General features: G+C 53.1%; 2 protein-coding genes across 9 annotated transcripts in view; both read right to left on the reverse strand.

Moving 5' to 3' along the window:
* The window catches only part of CORO1C (coronin 1C), a 54,073-nt gene extending 49,334 nt beyond the window's left edge, over positions 1–4,739 (reverse strand). The window contains exon 1 of the mRNA XM_054844809.1: positions 4,113–4,739. Coding sequence (XP_054700784.1) covers positions 4,113–4,587 — 475 coding nt within the window. The 5' untranslated portion in view covers positions 4,588–4,739. The remainder of the gene's footprint in view (positions 1–4,112) is intronic.
* A 5,891-nt stretch (positions 4,740–10,630) lies between these two features.
* The window catches only part of SSH1 (slingshot protein phosphatase 1), a 39,628-nt gene continuing 30,924 nt past the window's right edge, over positions 10,631–19,334 (reverse strand). For all 8 annotated transcript variants that reach the window (XM_054844800.1, XM_054844803.1, XM_054844801.1 and 5 more), the window contains 4 exons: positions 18,517–18,663; positions 17,631–17,831; positions 16,065–16,695; positions 10,631–15,595 (listed from right to left, as the gene is read on the reverse strand). In XM_054844800.1, coding sequence (XP_054700775.1) covers positions 14,315–15,595; positions 16,065–16,695; positions 17,631–17,831; positions 18,517–18,663 — 2,260 coding nt within the window. In that variant the 3' untranslated portion in view covers positions 10,631–14,314. The remainder of the gene's footprint in view (positions 15,596–16,064; positions 16,696–17,630; positions 17,832–18,516; positions 18,664–19,334) is intronic.

Consider the following 19,334-nt stretch of genomic DNA (forward strand, 5'->3'; position numbering starts at 1 on the left):
TGTCCTATTTTATCAGTACCAACGCACCCGATTATTACATTTTGCAGAAAAGATTCAGAATTTATTCAAAAATACATTTCGCTAGCTTTATCCATCCCACATATTTTACCCTCCGCTGTATCGACACACGATTGCTGCAGTCTCATCTCCCAGCCTTTATACGGAAACAGCACCGTGTCTACAGACTCCACCTCTGAAACTTATGTCAGCAGCTAAATTTAGCTTGCTTGCAAATATGCATCCATTCTATCACTGCAATAAATCACGCTGGTTTGCTCCTGTGATGATCTTGACATGCCTTATAAGTAACATGTTCAGTACCAGTCAGTTAGAAAAGGTAAAGAACGATACAAACACCTGGTTCACCTCTTTCTAGGGGAAATTTTATTGGCTTCTTTGGCCTTCAGCTGATATTATGCAACTTGGTTTGGAGGCTCTGAGCAATCTTAGATGGATGGGAACCCGGTCATTCAGAATCAGTCAAGTCACTTGAGGGATGAAATTATCTCGAACGTTTCAGTTTGCTTAAATCTTCATTGCTAAATATATTCTGAATGAAGGGAAATGGCTTATGGAGGGGCTAGAGAGGTCAGTAATTTAAAGTCTTGTTATTTTGCAGCTTAAATTTTAAGTCACGCAAAACACGCTGGACATGCCAGTTTGTGTTTCGGACCTCAGGTTTGCAGACATCCAAATTACACAACTTTTCAAGGACATTTATGTCCACCATTTATCTATTTATTTCTTGAAGCCTGTTGATTTATTATTATATTTAAAGATCTTTACAGGAAGCACTAGGTTCTCCCACCTGAAAGCTGCATATTTTTATATTTCTTCTGCTACGGCTCTTGTGATTTAGATACACAAGGCCAGATTCAGCAGCATTGAGAAGAGCTGCTCCCATTGAAATCGGTGATGCGATCTTACATTTCACTTAACATTACTGGAACACAGTGGGGTTTTAACGTAGGGAAATCTGAACTGATTGCAATGAAGAAAAAAAAGCCATTTTCTGTGCGTGGAATAGCATTAGATTTACTCTTTCTGCCTCATTTTCTCCATATCCATTGGACAGATATCGAATGGCGAGGGTGGCTTTATTAAACTGCCTACAAGTCTGGGTTTTAAGGGACCTTCGAACGATCATCAAATGCTGAGCAGCTGCCAAGACAAAATTGTACTAACAGCCACCACGTAACAGCTCTTGATTATGGCTAATCAATTCTGTCTCTTGGGCAGGATGACGTGTTCTGCCCAGGAAGCGTTGCCCTGTGCTGATCTGTTCCCCAGATCCAGCAAAGCGTTTGTCTGGAGAGAGAGGGAGAGCAAAATCCATTCGGTTTGGCCTTATTCAATCCTTGGCCAGAAAGGGGAGCTGTAGAATTATGGAATGAAGATAAGGAGAGCAATATGTTCCATCAGATTTTTAAAACATCAGCCAGGAAGGCAGGAGCGTACGAGAGTGTGTCAGAGCATGTGGACAAGGAGGAGTTAAAGCAGACGGTGAGGGGTCAGCGCTTCTTAGTTTTACTCCCAGCTCTGCCCCACCATTCTGAGTGACGTCCAACGAGTCCCTGCGCTACCTCCAGGCCCAGGAAAGTGGGGCCGGATCGCCAGCCCCCTCCCCACAGGGTAACCGAAATCCGCTGCAGTGAGCGAGCACTTCCACCACCACGGTTTGTGCGAGGCTCGGCGTGGGCAGAAGACGCCGGAGACCGGCGAGTAATGATAAGTGAACATTAGGTCAGGATGGGCATTAATAATTTATGCTATTGTTATTAAAGATTTAAAATACATTTCATAAAGCACATCTGTTACTACGTGTACACACTCTCATGCATGTTCTATGCAGAAATACAGATGTTACGCACATCCCTACCAACTCATAGAAATACGTGCTGCCCGCAGTTTTTACAGTGAAAGGAAATCTCTACATTAATTTTGAGCTAGTCTAGTTCCTCATGTATTTTTCTTCTCCATCATTGTACAGGATTGGGAAATATAGTCTTTCTTTTTTCCCATTTTTGCGATAAAGGGGAGGTGGCCCCAGTACCTAATTAAAATGTTGGGACACCAAATAAAAATGAAGCAATTAGTTGCAACAGATGGGATTTTCTTTGTTGCTATCTCCACTACACCAGATGATTAGCTAGGAAGAGAGAGACAAGGAAGCAGAACATCAGGAAAAAAAAAAAAAAAAAAGAATAAAGCAAGCTGTATTTTATTTACAACATGAATATCCTGGGTTTGACACTTTCTATCATTCTGAATAGCAGAAAACCCAGCCAGGCACCACGTAACGAGCAGGGCTTTGAGCAGGGAGCAGTAACGTGAGGCTTGGCGCTGTGATTCCTGTAGCACTCCATGTTACACTTATCACATATCCTAGTCTTGTCCTCATTATTCAACCAGTTTTGAATCCTTTTGCCATCTTGTTCTGTTTCTCTCCCTGCTGTCTAGGATCAAGTTGGACCAAAGGTGCTGGAAAAATCAGAGGTATAAGAAAGGAATCACATAATGGTAAATGTAAGTGAGATGTTCGTGTTCAGTTAGGCACTATGAGATTTGGGAAGATAGATGTTCAGAAACAGATTTAAAAAAAATAACCCAGACTATGTCACAGATACAGCAAAATGAGAAGCTATTCCTGCTCTTCTTTATTGCAGCATTTTCACAGTTCAGCACTGAAATAGATTGTCTTGACCCTCCCTCCCTATTTCTTCTGAAGAACAAGTAGGTAAACATCTGTCAGGAGAGATTTAGCTGCAGCCGGTATTGCCCGAGGGATGGAGCATGCTTTCTTGTGGTCCCTTCTAACCCCCCCTCTGTAAGATCACCTACTGCATCCACCTGCTCCTCCTGTTCCCTGCAAAGGATGCATGCCTCATCGCCGACGAAAGCGTCCCTGCGTCTGGTCTGGCTGATGAAAACACGCAATAGCAGCTGCACCACTGAATCGGACAAATCTCCCACTCGAGGAGGAGCGGGGAGGCTGCGGAGATCCAGACACCCTGATAACACCAGTACTAGCTCTGCTTCACGTGCAGAGCCTGTCTGTCAGACGGCAGATAGTTTGCAGGGACAAATATTTCACAACCCTATTTTGTTACGTCGTGAGAATGATTATGTGTCTTCAGATGCTTCCTGAGAGGATAGGATCTATTTTTCATTGCTGTAGACTTTTTGTTATCACTGACACACGCACAAACTCTGTGGCAACGTTCACATTCTGCCTTGGTTTCGTGACTTCTGTGAATGAGAGTAATTGACAGCACAATGCACCAAGCACCGTGGGATCATCACACCTAGTTTTTGAGTAAACATGCTATTCAATTCAAAGCTAGCATAGACTTCCTGTGCCTCAAAACATTTATTTTTCCCTTATAAGGAATTCTATGATTGCAGATTGTCAATAAACAGAAGATGTAAGTTAACCAGCATGGGTCCGGTATGTCCTCGCAGGATCCAAACTCTCAAACGCTCATTTCTAATCTCTCCCTATTTCTGCATAACTGCTGTTTCACCAGTAACATTTCAACAAAGTTCATTTATCCATAGTTGTTCAATGAAAGGGTTTCCAAGTTGATGTAATTCTCCTGAAAGGCTTATTCAGCTAAGTCACAGCGCAGGGGAAAAAGAACCTAAGGAAAATAATGCCTCCTTTCTATGCCATCACTAAAATAAAATCATATCGGCTCACCCAACGCCTAGAGAGACAGAAGCAGATAACCCTGCGTGACACTGGGGGCAAGTATCATACAGCACTTCTGCACTGTTCCATCAATGAAAAGCAGCATGGGAGCGTGGGATGTTATTTATACACAGGAGAGCCTTAAAAAGCAAATCCCTTTCTCACAAACCTGTTTCACTGCAAGAAGTACCTTTGCTAGGCTGCTGGTTAGATGTGAATCAACGCCTGATTTCGGTCCTGCCTCGTTACGACCACAGAGTGCTAAATGCGCCCTGAGCGCATCCCGCCGGTCGCTCGGCTGTTACGAGGCAGGTGCTTTCTGAAAAGCCTCTCGCCCACCGTGTTTCCACCTCCCCTTGCCACCCACCCTCAGCTGCACCCTGCTCCGGACGCACCGTGGGGCAGAGCCCTCACACCTCACCTTTTCTGGCAGCGCTGGGCGGTGGCGTTGCTGCCTTCCCCTCTGCCGGCTTGGACTTTTCAAAGGTTTTCTTTGCGTCGGCAACTTTAAGGACTTTCTCATCCTCCTGACTCTTCCTCCCCTTCCGCTCCAGCTCCTCCGAGCCCCCTCCTCCTGCAGTCCTGCCTCCAGTTAGCTGCTCCGCGCCTGCAGCTGCCCACTGCTCCTTGGCAGGCTTCGCTGCATCGTTGCGGGGCTCCAGCAGCGCCTCCGTCATTGCCACAGTCTTGTTCATGCTCAAAGCCAGGCTCTCTTTGCTGTGGGACCTGACGGGAGGGGTCGGTGGGGTCTTCTTCTGGCTGTTTGAATCGAGTAGTCCTGCATCTGCTTCACCTCCGAGCTGTTCCCTGATCTCAAGGAGCTGGCTGCTGCTCTGTCTCAAAAGCTTTTCAGTGTCTCTAGCCACCGAAGCATAATTTGCAACCGCAGAGACCATTCTCTCGAGGCTCTTCACTACCTGCTTGTCTGGCTCAAGCTTCCTGGCCGGATCCTCCTCACTGGTCTGGCCATTCTGGCAAAGGTCCGGAGCGCCGTCAGGCTGGTGGGCGAAGCTCACTGCCTGCCTGAAGCTTTCAGCTGCCTTGCTGCTTTCTCTGGGGACGTAGGAAACAGATGTTATTGCCTCCTGTTTGCTTTGCAGAATGTAATCCATGAGCATGGCGTTTCGCTCAAAGCTGTCTGACCTGATGGGGACGCTCGGCTTGTTTCCCTCCAGGGGAGGGTTCAGGGTCAGTTTATTCACTTGCCTGCTCTCTGCACTACTCTCAGAGTCCGAACGGCTTATCTGCCTCCTGAGCACTCCTTGGAAAGTGTTGAACCTGTTTAGGCTCGGACTTGCCGCCTTCCCATCCCCTGGGTACCCCTCCTGATTCGCAGGTACCTTGTACTCTGTCGCTTCCCAGTCCTCCTCAGGTTCTGCTTCTGCCTCTTCGATCAGGCGCCTGTACTCGCTCTCCTCCAGCCTGTACACCACCGGCTTCACCGTCCTGCCCGTGCCCGCTCTCCTGTGCCCGACCTCCATCTCGTACACCTTCGGAGGGGCTTCTCCCTCCTCCCCTCTCCTGCACCCTTGCGACACGGGGTGGTCTTCCAAGCTCAGGTCCCGTGCCAGCCCCCGCTGCCCTCTCTGCCCGCTGCTGCTCATCTCTGACTTCTTGGCAGGGGCTTGCGCGTCACTCCCAGGGTCGGGAAGGTCCCCCCGCTCCAGCCTGTGCCCTGGGCCCTCCTGGCCGAGTTGCAGCAGAGTATAATCCTCGCACGTCCCTGCAGAGGCTCCCCGGGAAGTAGCGCAGTCTCTCCCCCTCGCTTTACTTGTGCCATCCCGTAAATATCCATAGCTCTGCCAGGTGGAGGCTTCCATGGCCGGGAGCTCGGTCACCGTAATTCCTGGTCCAAATGCTTTGAAAGCGGCCGGCCAAGATTTCTTCCCACCTTGGGTCTCGGCAGACTTTCAGCACCGCCTTCTCCTTCCCCCGCTACTGGGAGAGACGGAGGCAGCTTGGAAGCCTCCGTGCCTGGGTCATGTGAATCGGCGGTTTTTAGCCTCATGGCCAGCAGAGATGAAAATGCACGTTGGCGTGATGGAGCCCATCCTCTGCAGCGGGGCAGGAGGCTCTTTCCTAACACAACAGCTGTCAGAGTTGATGCTACGCCGGTCCCTACCCAAATATTTCCCACCTGAATAACTGTAAAACACCCCCCGGCTTCTAATTTGCTGGTCCAAAGCACTTTACAGACAGGACTTGCCACCCATCTGCATCCTTCTTCAGGGACTCTCCTCTTTTCCCCAACCTGCTGCAGCAATAACTCCCTACGGTCCTGTGCAGCAACCCTCCCCGGCTTCTCTCCGATCTCACTGCTTCCAGAGTGATTTACTGCCAGGTCATCTGCTGCGGCTCGTCTGGGCAGGATCACCTCCGTCACCTCCTCCGTGGGTTTCACGGAGAGCTTGGAAACCCAGATCCGCGCCCCTGGCACTCTTCCCTGCCTCCCTGCCCTGCGCCCGACGGACACCGCGTCTCCCCCAGCGCTCCTTCCTTGGAAGTGGCGCACAGCCTTGGTCCGCGTCCCAGCGTTTCGGGGAGAGATACCGCCTGCACAGAGCACGCAGGGCTGGAACGATCTGCGGGGATACGTTACTGCTAAGGGGATTGCTGTGACATGGAAAAGACTACCCGAGATAAACAGAGAAGCCCCACAGCAGCCTCAGAGACAAGTTTCCCTTAGGAGACTCCAAAACATAACTTATCAAAAATCCCTATTAACGCGCTGGGCATTTCTCTAAACAACCCTCCGAGCAGAAAGTTCCTCCCTCCAGATAATCCTTCTGCCAAACCGGCTCCTGTAAACTCTCCGGAAGGAGGGGGAGCAGGAGAGCTGGAGGGCTCTAAGCCGTGTATACACAGCCGGGATGCCTGGCATTGCAGCGAGCCGCCGCGGCCGCCACGGCTCCCACCCCAGCAGCTCTTCCCCAGCGCTTTGCCTTTTATGGTGCACGAGGTGCCTGCTGCCCAAGCCGGGGAAGCATCCCGGGCGGGATGCAGGAAAACGCCGAGACGGTCCCAAAAGAGACGCAGGCAGCTCCGCAGCGCCGGGGCTGAGCCGGGTGCTGCTCCCCAGCAGGGGCTGAGGTACCCCGACATCAGCCCGAGGAGTTTGCAAACAGCCCCCAGCAACCTGCCTGCCGGCCCCAGGCTAAAGGCATCCCGCTGGGGCTGGAACATCCTGCCGGGGCCTCACCCGGACCCCCAGGGACCCCGGAGCCCTCTGGGCACAGCCAACGCACGGGCGGCGTGGGTGAGGCTTGGGCCACGGTCTCTCATGATGCCACCACCTCCACGAGCCGGCTCGGGAGCAAGTGCCAGCCACCGTCAAGGGGAAGGAGCGAGGGATGACGGTTATCCCAGCCCTTATCAGCCCCCGAGCCAGCCAGGCCCCTTGCAGGGATAGTTTTTTATCAATGCATGTCGCAGAGCTGCTCTGCAGCGAGACAAAACACCATTTGTTACCACTGGAAGTTTTACATCCCCGCTGAGGCTGCCCAAAACAAACACAACCGCTTCCCAGCAGGACCGGGGCCGGCAGCCGGGCTCCCGAGCCGCGCCAGGAGCAGGCGATGCTGCCCGCCGACGCCAGCGGTGCGGGGGAACCGCGCAGCACCGATCCCGCCAGGTAGTGAAATGCTGCAGCAAGATTTGCCGACAGCTGCGCGAGTGACAAATTGTAAAGCCAAGTCACCTCTCCGTGGGACAAACAACCAGACTCGGGCACCCTTGACATTGGCCTGATGACCCGATCAATAATTCGGGGTTGAGGCAGCGCCCTTGGTCCCCCATGCCAAAGCCAAACACATTCTAGGTTTCTCACAAACCATCATGATTTGGAAATATTGTCTAGATTTTTTTTTTTTTACTTGCCCTGTGTGGGGACCGTAGAGCCCAGGGCTGCTGTGGAAGCTGCATGGCTTGATCACTGGACCTGGGTTTGCCTCGCTCTGCAGCGTTTTGCTCCGCTTTCCTGCGAGCTGCTTATTAAACACTCGGGAGAGTCTGACACGGGAGCAACGTGGTTTCTGCTCCTGAGCCGTCTGCATAAAAGGAAATGGCAGCTGCAGCAACGTCGCCGCTGCCCCATCCTTCAAAGCAGAGAGGAAGAGACTTTTAGGGAATATGCAATGTCCAGGGCGAGGGCCGAGGCTGGAGCAAACCCCACCAGCTCATCAGCTGCTCCCCAGCCGAGCAGCTCCCGGCTGAAGCAGCAGCTTCTCCTCTTTGCGGCAGTAGGCAGCTGGCATTGAAGTGCAGCAGCCGCCCTTCGCATCCTTCCCGTTGCTTCTCTGTGTGCGTCGCTTTGTTTGCTAAAACCAGCCTCACGCACCTGCCAAACCTTATCTTTTCCCCCCAACAGCACCACTACAATATCTGCTCGCCACCCCTGCGGTCACCCAACCCCAGCACGAAACTGGGAAACGCCGGGAGGGAACCATCCTCCTCCCATCAGGGGCAAAAGAAGGGAGGCGGAGGGTCCTCGAGGAGATCGGCTCCTTTCTGATTACTGCTCGGGACCGCTTGCGGGCTCCTCCACCGGGCAGGCGAGGTGAGGGGCCCGGCCGGACCTCGCACCTTCCCACCGCCCCGGGTCCCAACCAGGAGGGCACCCAGTGCCAGGCTGCCCCTGCCACGATCTGCCCACGGAGGCTTCGTGCTCAGGCATCTCCTTTGGCCAGCGAGGCTATAAATAAACAAACCCTCCGATGGTCGCCGGAGAGGACTTGCGTTGCTCCAGATGTTGCCTGGCTTTGCCATAGCAACATCACAACAGGATGTAACATTTGGCCATAACAAGAACCGCTCTGTAAAGAACCGACTTTCAATCATAACAAGAACAAAAAAAGACACGCGGACTCACCAGCAGTCTCAGGGCACCCCCCGGCCGTTTCACAGTCCGGCCTCTCTAACGAACACCCCCTCGCAGGCAACTCCTGAGATACAAACCTGCAACAGCTACGGTGGGGAGATCTCCCTCTCTGGGGAGCCGGGAGCGCGCTCTTGTGAATCGGCCAAGGGAAGTGTGGGTCCAATGAGCTAACAGCAAACATCTGACCCCAAATGGCCTTGGCTAAGGGACAGACGCTGCCCCGAGGACCTCGAAAAGCACGCTGCGGCGAGGAAGCTGTTGTGCCCCCAAACTGGAGCCTCTGGAGATCCCAGCTCAGCACCTTTCCAGCTCTGCTGTGGCTCAGCATGGGACAGAGTTAACCCCAGGGTGTGAAAGCTGTACACACACACGTACGCACACACACGTACGCACACACACGTACGCACACACACGCTCGCTCCCACTGCTTTCCTTCGCGTGTCATCGCGTAAGCACGTCCGGGCAACTCTCAGAAAGCCTTGACAAAGCCCAGCGCTTGGTGCCGGGGTGACTCGGCCCGGGGTCTCTGTCCGGTTCCAGCTCCGATGCGGCAGCTCCCGTGGCAGGTACCTGCCCACGCAGTGACAGACCAGCTCAGCACCCTGCTCCCGCAGCTGGGGAAGAGCCACCTTTCCACCGGAGATGCTCTCAGGTGTAAGGAGGAGACCAAAACCCTCACAAACCCATCCCAGGGAGCCCAGGGCTCCGTCCTCCATCACCCGCAGATTATTTTCCCAGCTGGTGAAGAGCCGTCCACGCACGAGTCCCTGCAAGGCTGCGAGTGCCGCCCAGAAACGTGCCGGTGACACGACGTGGCATCAGCCAGCACGTGCCACGCACGGCTCCGGCGTGACGCTCGGCTGCGAGGTGACAGGAAGATGTTCCCCAGCCCCGCGCTCCCATGCAGCGTATCGCTGCACCCTTATCACGCCGGAATCAAACCCAGCCTCTGCCAAGGCTGTGGCAGGACTTAGATCACCTAATTCACCCCAAGGAGTTGGCGGCCTGAGCTCCGTGCGCACGAGGAGTCGGAGCAGCGTGAAGTTATTGGCAAGTGCCGGTTCCCACCCCGGCCGGCCCCAGCCAGCGGGTTGCAGGTCCTGGGGCAGTGCCGGGAGGCAATCGCCCTTCGCTGCGCTCGACTGACGCATGACAGACAGCTGCCAACTCCGAGCTGAATCAACCCCCTCAAAAAAAAAAAACCCTAAAAAGCAAATATTTCTGGTGGGGGTTAACAACTCTGAGGCAATTAACAATTGTGCCGAAGCTGGAGAGCATCCCCGGCCTGCGCTTGCTACCCTGCCAAGGTAAACGCTGACATGTTCCTCCCCGAAGCAGCAGCTCTGAGAGCAGGAACAATCCCGGCAGTAACAAGGCTCCTCGCAGGCACACAAGACAGATGCTCGCTGTTTGCCTTTAAAGGCAAAATTTGGCGAATGCCCGGGAAGGGCTGGTCCCCACCTCGGGTGGATCCTGGGGCGGCAGCAGGATCGGCCCCGCGCAGAAGAGCCGCATCCCGGGATTTAGCTCCTCGGCTTTCACGCCAGGGATTTGCTCTTTGGCGCAGCGCGGGTCTGTGGGAACGAAGCGCCCACGTCGCTGCGGGAGCACCAAGCCCCTCTCCGAACAAGTACGTTTCCGCGTGCCGTGCAGGGAGGGCTCAGCACCGCGCAGGCGTCGCTTGCACACGCACGACCGCTCCGCTGCCAACGTCCGCCCCGTGCCGGGGAACCGAGCTGCTCCTTAAACCCAGCCTGGGGTCTCTGTGGAGGCTAGGCACAGAATTACAGATTTCAGTTCTACTCCTGCCTCTGGGAATTAAGTCTCTTTCTATTTCCCTCCCTTCTTGTCTTCGGGGCGGCAGAAAACAGGACCCAAATAAAAGGGGAGCGCAGCCAGGACCGATGGGAAGAGATAAGACGGGGCAGGGGACCGCGGGAGCCAGGCAGCGGCTGCTGCTCCGATGATACGAGCCCGTCGCCTCCTTTTCTTTCCGTCTCGCGGGGCCTGTTCCCCACGGCCAGGCTGATCCTTCCCCAAAAATGCTGCAAAGCTCATTTGTAAAAGGAAAACAAAAAAGTTTATTTTTTTTCTCACAAGAAGCACATAAAATATACAGTACATTTTTACAAACCAAAGTAAAAAAAAGTGCATTATGCATCCCCTACCGCAAACGTACAGTACAAAAGATACTGCATATTTAAATATAAAACCAGAATTAAGAAATACCATGAAATAAAAGAAATCTTGTTATCACAGAGTACAGCAATGCACGGGAACAGCTACACGTTACTCACCCACCCCTCCTCTCCACGCCTGCGGTCTCGGTCTGACCGGGACGGTCTGCGCCCGCCGGATCAGGGGCCGGTTCCCCGGCAGAGAGCGGACGATGGCGGGACAGGACCGAGCCAGACAACACCTTCACGGAAAGGACACCACGGCTATTGCTATCACACAGACCCACAAAGCCTGGACTGGAAAATAAGGTGCCAGTTTTGTGCATTTCGGGTTTTCTGGCAGGACGGGACTAGGTTTGGATTCACGCCCGGCAATCCGCTGAGCAAAGCGCGGCTGGGCGTCGATGGGACGGCTCCCGGACATCCCCCCGTCCGTGTTTCTGCAGCAATGCATAGATAAATGGGGGCACCGGGAGCTGCAGCCGACACGGCGGTGGCTGATCGCAGCCCTTTGGTTTGGCCGTGTACAGAGCAGAAGGGAAGTGGTTAGCAGCGCTGCGCTCAGCGGGGACGGGAGGTCGATACGCAGAAGTAGTAACGGTCTCGCTGCCACCGGAAACACCAAAAGCACCAAAAAAACCCCAACCAAACCCAACAGCAAACAGCAGAGTTTAACAGCTCAGCATAAATACACAGTATTTGTAAACTATTATTAAGGCACTCAATTGTAAAAGAACAATTACAATACGTGGGAGAGGACAAACACATCTACCTTCTCATGCAACAAATCTAATGAAGTCTGCAAGCATCACAGGTTTGGCTACAAAAACCTTCGAAATGGCACACTAGTGCTTCTAGCGCACGTTGGCTTCGAGACCGACTCCCACCAAACCATGTCTCTATCCCGACAGCATCGTGACGATGCAGCGACGGAGCCCCGAGCCCGATGAGCAAAGCGGTGGGGTTGGTCTGGCGAGAGCCGAGTCTGAGCGACAGGCAGGGTGGGAGGTGGTCGGCGCCGAGCTACGGCCCGGGAAAGCAGGGGTTTGTACGCAGCAGAACTCGGCAGGCACTCAAAACAGGAAGGAAATACATACGTCTCCTTGCATCAGTTAACGGAATTTTTCTGAATTTATTCAAATCCGACCCCCTCGCTTCTTCCCTTGGCCAGGCAGCGATGGGAAGCGTCTGCAGCGCTGAATATAGGAAATTTATTGCAGTAGATCTGGACTTGCATGTGCACCCACGGTATGCTGACGGGGCAGAGGGTATTTCAGTCCTCCTCTAGGCACGACCTCGCGTTTTCTCAGCCCTAAGCCACAAAGACTTGTGCACATTTTCCAGGGTCCCCTCACGTAGCAGCTTTTGCTTCAAAACAGCTCTCGTGGGTGAAACGGGAAGTGTGCCTTAAGCTAAAAGCGTACATCAAATTTAAGACTCTTTAAGGAGGGACATTTATTTACTGATTGCCAGTCCCTACAATTCCTCACACTGTTAAGATAAAAATGTGGGGTCGTATGCTCAAGGAAAAACATGTAAAGTCTGGGCATTTAGGACAGTAAAACACGTGGCTCCCTTTCTCAAGGCAGCGGCTTTTCGGTTAATACAGACTCGGAACGATTGCTCGCAGCCCTGCTCTCACCCCCACCTCAGGGAGGGGATTTTTAAGAACGGCTTTCGATGGAGCTGATAAAATGCAGGAGAGCTCGCACTCACAGCCTGGTTGCTAAACAAGCAAATCCATCCGTTTGCCATCGCTGACCCCCAAGGTCTGTTTTGACCCCCGAGCCTGCTTCACGATACCCCCCGACTGAAGGCACAAGCAGCCAGGTTTCAGATGGGACTCGGAGAGCACCAAGGTTTGGAGCACGTCCCCTACACACTTCTCAAGCTCTTCCCTCCTGACGTGGCCAGCGCACCTCGCAGTTCTCGGCCTGCCTGGCTGCCCAAAGTATTCTAAGAAAACGTGTATTTCATACAGCATCGGTGGACTCTGCGTTTCAAGCATCTCGCCCAGCAGGGCAGCAAGAGGAGCAGCACGCGGTAAGGCCGGTCTGAGCCCGGTCCCCGGGAGCCAGCCTCCGGCGTGGGAAGGGACGCGCTTCCTTGGCTGCGACCGCTGCTGAGCACGCAGCACCACGGGCGCCTCGCCGAGGGAGAGCGCGGGGCAGCCCCGGTGTCCTCCCTGCAGGTCACGCCAGCTTTCCTCCAAAGGATCTCACCCACACCGCCAACAGCCCTCTCTCCTTGGAGCGAGCCCGTATTTCTGTTTGAGTGCTCGCCCCGGGAGCGGGATTTACGCCTCTGGCAGCCCTGGCAGGAGGCTGCTGCAGCCCTGCAAGAGCTGGGACACGTACACCCCGGCTCCCCGCTCCGGGGCCGCCCGGCCTCCTGTCACCCAGCACAAATAACCCCTTGGGCTTCGACACCGGCTTCCCAGGCTGCCGGCAAACCAAGGACGCAGGAACCGTTCCACCAAACCCAACAGCGATAATCAGAGAAGACCCACGTTCGCCTATTGCCTACGGGGATTTCGCACGCGTGGGGCACCAGGAGAGCCGTCCCTCTTGGGCCATCTCGCCGGCACGGTGCGCCACCGACAGCCCGATGAAGAAGGGTCCCCAACACAGGATCCACAACACCGACACAGCGTTACACAAAGCTTCACTAGGGTCCACGGTCACTTACTGGCCAGGCTCGTCATGAGTACTGGGACATTACAAACCACGACGACAGCAAAAACACCCAAAGAACAAGACTCCTCCCCAGGGGAGCGTAAGCCTGCGACAGCGACGCAGCCTGGGTGTCACACGAGACTATGACAATTCACCCGGTCACGCAGCGAAGACGGACGAAGCCAGCGGGTCACACAGTCAACACGAACACAGCTTGACACTCCTTCACTTCACAGCTAGGTCACTCGGTGCGGGAAAGCCCCTGGCTCCGTACTCCTCCAGGCTTTTACAGTTAAGGGAATACCTTCAAACAACAGTAAATATTGTGGGGAAAAGCCTTTTTTTTTTTAAAAAACACCCCAACCAACCAACAACAAACCAAGACTAAACATCAGCAAGAACAGAGGTAGTGTTCATGTCACCATTTTAAGGATTTTTCCACAAGTGCCCTGTTTTAACTAGAGACTTGTGCTTGTTCTGTAAAAAAAGAAGTCATGACTAATTATTTTGTTGAGTCTTTGAAACAGAATATTTCAGCATTTTATATATATAGATAGATAAACAGATACAAATATCTATCTATATATACACACACACACAGAAACACATTATTATACTTGGCAAACAGTACTAGGAATAGCATCCTGCAGGACAACAGGCAAGTCACACACAAAGTCCTCTTCTAAGCCATGCAATACATTTTATTTTCCCTCGTGCCATTCATCGTGACCCATTATGGGTTTTTTATTTTTTCTCCCCACTTAAAGTACAAGGAGGGGAAGAGGAGGTGGCATCAGATGAACTACAGCAAGTCAGATGATAAAACTGCATCGGTGCAATGAGTAAGTGCCATAAAAAACCAGGAATCCACCCCCCGCTCCTCCCACAGAAGGCATCAACTTTTGCCCATCCAAAGCGTGCTCTTCAAGTTTCCGACCGCTGGCTTCGCTGCCAGTTTGGAGGTGACGTCTGCGCTCCTCAGCGTGGATTGTGGCTCACAGAGCACGGAAGACTCGCTTGAAACGGCCTCTTTGGAGTCCGTTATGGTTGACACATCCATGTCACTCGATAAGTCCTCAGAGGACAAGTTAAGACATCCTAGCTTGGCGAGAGAATTGGACCTTTTCAGAGGAGAAGACACAGTCAAGCCAGCCAGGCGCAGCCTGGTCTCAATTTCCTGAGTTCGCTGCTTCACCAGGCCGGGCTTGCCCCGCACGCTGTGGATGCTGTCGCTGCTGGAGCTACGCGTCAGGTTGGAGCTCCGGGAGGAGGACGGGGTGTAGCAGATGGTCTTCAGGAAGTCCTTGGTGAAACTGCTTGTGTGCTCCAGCCGACACATGACAGGCGTGGAGGTTTTCTGAGAGATCCCCTCCAAGACGCGTTTCACCTCTAACTTCTCCACGTCGTTCTCTGCGTCTTCGGGTATCAGCGGTGTGGGTCGCAGAAGAGGTACAAGGCCGTGATGTGAAATCAAATCCTCGCTTTCCTCCACAATGCCGGAGTCGGCTCTGCTCAGGGGGCTCTCTCTGAGCAGCGACGAGGCGTCCGACGGCAGGCTTTTCAACCGCTCCAGCTCTTTGGTGTGCTTCCTGACCAAGCCTGCTTTCTGCAGCTGAATGAGAGACTCCTGATGCTGCATCAAGTAACTGTTTGCACTTGACTTTTCCAAGTCTTTGCTGAACAACAAATACTTCAGATCCTTGGTAGGTTTGCTCTCTCTTCTGGCCAGAGACTCCTCTTTTACCACTTCTGCGTTAAGGAGGCTCTTGTCACAGTGTGAGTTTCTCCTGGGCAGCAGAGTTTTGACCGGGGTTTTTGGTGCGTCTTTTCCTTTTTCCAAAATGCTGCAGTGTTGATCAAGCGATTTGCAAGCGGCAGCCTCCAAAGCACCAGCTCCTGCCGACAGAGGAAGCGCGGCCTCGTTATTTTTAGTTCTGATTGCTTCCTCTGAGTGCACCTTGCTGGGCAGGTGGTCCACCAGGTTGGAATTGATGTGGGAGAGGAGGGCCGGCTGCGTGCAGATGGTGGTGGTGGTGCGACGTGCAGTGCTGGGGTTCAGCTTTTCGCACTGCTCCCCAAAGGAGTCGGGAGACAAACTGGCCGAGGAATACATGCAGTCAGCGCAAGACTGATAGGAAGGCTTGACCTTACTGAGGATCCCAAACACGGCATCGTGCTGCAAAAAAGAAAACAGGTACAGATAAATGTGCACAGAACAAGACGTCAGCGATAAGCAGAGCAAGAGGCACAGACCACAAGATATTGTTTACAGCCACGCAGATTTGAAACGAAGCCCCTTTCCACTTCTCTTAAGGCCTTGCAGCAGGAACAAAAGCCACGTACGTTCTCAGCAGAGAGTATCTTCAATGGAAGAATACCTACCGTTTCAAGCGATGGTCATGCAAGCAAGTTGCCCAAAGCAGTTTACAGGGCGCTCACATGTGTGCGCTCTCTCTCTGGCATCTAAATCCATAGCTTGGGCAAGCAAAGCCATGTTCAGAAGCACTTCGAAAAGGAAGCAGCTCATCATGGAATGAAAGGCTTTATCCAAGTCAAATGAAACTGTGCTATGAAGATGAGAAGAGCAGTTTCACTTGCAGTAGAGTCAGCCATGCTAATCACCTACAGGTCAACTCCATACGCACCTCAAAATCCTCTGGGCAACTCCTTTTGCTGTTGTTGTTATTCAAGTTCTCTCTATTAAGCCTGCTCTCCTCCTTGTGCATGGACAAACGCCGTTTCCACTTCTCCATCGGATTTTCCTCCCTGACACCATCCTCCCCTGGGTCCCTGGGGCCTAGCACTATCCTTCCCTTCCTGGGGCTGAAGTCCAGTTTCTTCTTCACCTCCTTCTCGCTGAAACTGCTCAGCTCCGCCAGCGGCTCTGCAGTCTCCAGGGCTTTTGCCGTCTCCAGCAGCCTCCCCTCTGACGGTGCAGACAGGGACTGTCCCACCAGCGAGGCAGCGCGCTCCGCAAGCGCATCCCGCTCCAGCTCCTCCACGTGGAAAAAGCCCTCCCTGTCACCAGGAATCTTGTTCTCCAGCAGCGTGTCCGAGAGGCGACGGAAGCAGTAATTGAACCCCACAGACACCTCTGTGCCGGCGCGGTTGTCCAGATACGCTGACTGCGAAGGCGTGTCCAGGTCAGCCAGGCGGTTCTCTAGGTCGATGTCTAAGCTCTCGAGTAAGAAGTCGCCCGACGCCGTGGTGCCGTCTGTGTTCTGGGGTAGGTTGCTCTCTGCCTGCTGCTTCCACAGCTTATTGTGGCGCTGCTTGCTGGGGGAAGGACAAAGACACTAGTGACTGCTGCTGAACCGCAGGATGCTCAGTTCAGGAACATTCGTCCCCTTCCACACCCTGGAACTGAAAGGCTGAACAGTGGGTCCAGCCTGGCAGTCTCGCTTGGGCAAAACCACCTCAAATCAGGATTCTGTCCCTCCCGGCTGCCCACTCCAGAGTCCCCATGGCCCTGACTCACGGCAGAGCTCTGCACCGCACCCACGATGGGAACAGCCCGTGGGCAGAGTCCCTCCGGGCAGAGGGGCACAGAGCCCTCTGTCAGGGCCAAACACTCCGAACCGACATCCCCGCACGTCTCATGGCACAGCTCCTGCTGAACCAGAGTGAAAAGTTTTCCTCCTCTTCCCCCGGTAGAGCAGAGGCCAAGCAGAGCATGCAGAAACCCTCAGTAGATACTACAGTGCTTGCAATGACAAAGACTTGTGATTGGCATGGTCACCCAGAACTGCAAACGATTTCTCTCCAACACTGCCTGAGCTCAGTTCTGCCTCATAAAACAAGAACAATGTTTTGCTGAACAGTACTGGCTGCTGAGAAACACGAACACGCTTCCCAAACGCAGAGAAACCCTCGCTGAATTAAACCAGAGCAGATCTCCCTAGAAGACAGCTAATTTCCATCCAGGGAGGCCTGGCATGCAAAAGGTTTAGAAAAACACAATTAGCTCAGGCTTCTGCAGCTGCCCTGCTGCAGAGGACCCTTCAGAGCACAGCACCATGCACACTCTGCCACCGACTTTGAGCACGACACATGGGTGTGCGAGATGAACCTTGTTCGGCAGAAGAACCTATTGCCTGCACAGAACTTCTTGGAGATCGATTAATTATTTTGTGATACAAAACCACAAGGTTGCCTACAATTAGCTCCTTTGTTTCCCGCAGGTCACCTTTCCGTTCATCCCGTCGCCTTACCTCGCATCTAAAATGCCTTCGTATTCCAAAAGCTGTCTCATGAAGCCTGCGTTTGGTCTTGCAATGCTGCGTTTTTGCTTCACGTAATTATAGGCCTTTTCCAGCGACCAGCCAAATTCCTTCATCGCATAAGCTATAACAGTGGACGCTGAGCGGCTCACACCCATTTTGCAGTGCACCAGGCACTTGGAGTGATTCTTCCTGCAGAAGGACAAACAGAAAAACGTGTCTCATGTTTCTGGTTACGGTTACCTGGCGGAGGGACGGCACTTTGTCCCCCTGACCACCCTAACGCCACGGCTCAGTAGGTGAGAAACGTTTTGGATTAAGCGGGCCATGAGAAGAATCTCTCTCCAGAAAAATCAGGAGTTAGAGAAGGGCAGCTTCAGTCATGCTGCCATTTCAGAGACCCCCCACGAAGCCTCCTGCCCGCCTCAGCCTTTGGATACAGGGATAAGCAGGAACAACCCGAGTGTCAAAGCCCAGCAGAGTCTGACGGGCTCTGTCACCACCTCTTGTCTGCAGACACAGCCAGGGCTAGCTCAGCACGGACATGTGCTGGAGTGTTTCCAGAACTTCTTGAGAAGAGGAAATGTCCTCGTTTCCTTTTGGAAGCAAAACAAAATAATAATAATAAAAAAAAATACCATCGACTAGGAACAGGTTAATGTCAGCACAGGAAGAGAGAAGGTACGGGGAAGTTCCAGGGACACAGAAAACTCCTGGCAATGGCAGCAGCGCAACGGCCCCGTTGCCTCCTTCAGTGGTGGTGGGGGCTTCAGGGAGGGCCCCGCTCCGTGCTGGATGAAACACGCAGGGCACGGTGTCAGACCCCGCGGCTCGGACGTGCTCTCTCACACCAAGTCGTGTCTCCCAGCCCACTTACTTGGCCTTATTTATAAAGTGGTACGCCTCGTTCCAGTGAGCCAGGAGGTCTGTCGTCTCCTCGTCATACACTCGGATATTGTGATAGGCAAACAAACCGGGGAAAAAATTATCAATTTCCCTGGTCACATTCAAAATGTAGTCAATGCTGTGGAGAACGAAAAGAGAAATCAAGTTGAACTGCCACGGGAAAGGGAACTGACACACATTGTGAATTCTGCAAAACCTGACACAACACAAACTGTAAAGTTTTATCTACAGCCCTGATGCCAAAGCCCTGGGACACCCGGTGACACGGGTCACGCTCGTGACGCGCGGGGCCTGTCCATTCACCCGTCTCTCACCACCGGCGCATCCCGTCCAAAGCATCAAAAGACCTTGGGCACAGGCAGGAGAAGTTTGTTTTACCCCGTCTGCCGAGGGTAACCTAATCAGAAACTCCTCCGTGTGCCACACACAGCTTCTGGGACGCTGAAAAGTGTGTCGGCTGCAGGGGCTTCATCTGGGCAAGAGCTGGGAACAGAGCCCAGGAAGCACAACTTTCAACTGCAGGCTTTAGCTGCAAAACCATCCTTTGCTCTTCTTTCTGACCAAAACCATGAAATGAGAGTCACATGGTATCTCTCAATTCCTGCTAAACATTACAGCAAGGATTACAATATACCCGGGGAGAACGAATGCCCGTACTGACTTACTACCTCGTATCATTCGGACAAATCAAGGACACAGGATATTTGTTGCAGAATTTGTCCAGCTTAGAATTTTAGACAAGATGCCTTCCCCGCAGATCAAAAGTATGATGGTTGATTTACTTGTTCA

This window comes from Grus americana, chromosome 16 (assembly GCF_028858705.1).
Source record: "Grus americana isolate bGruAme1 chromosome 16, bGruAme1.mat, whole genome shotgun sequence".
NCBI lineage: Eukaryota > Metazoa > Chordata > Aves > Gruiformes > Gruidae > Grus > Grus americana.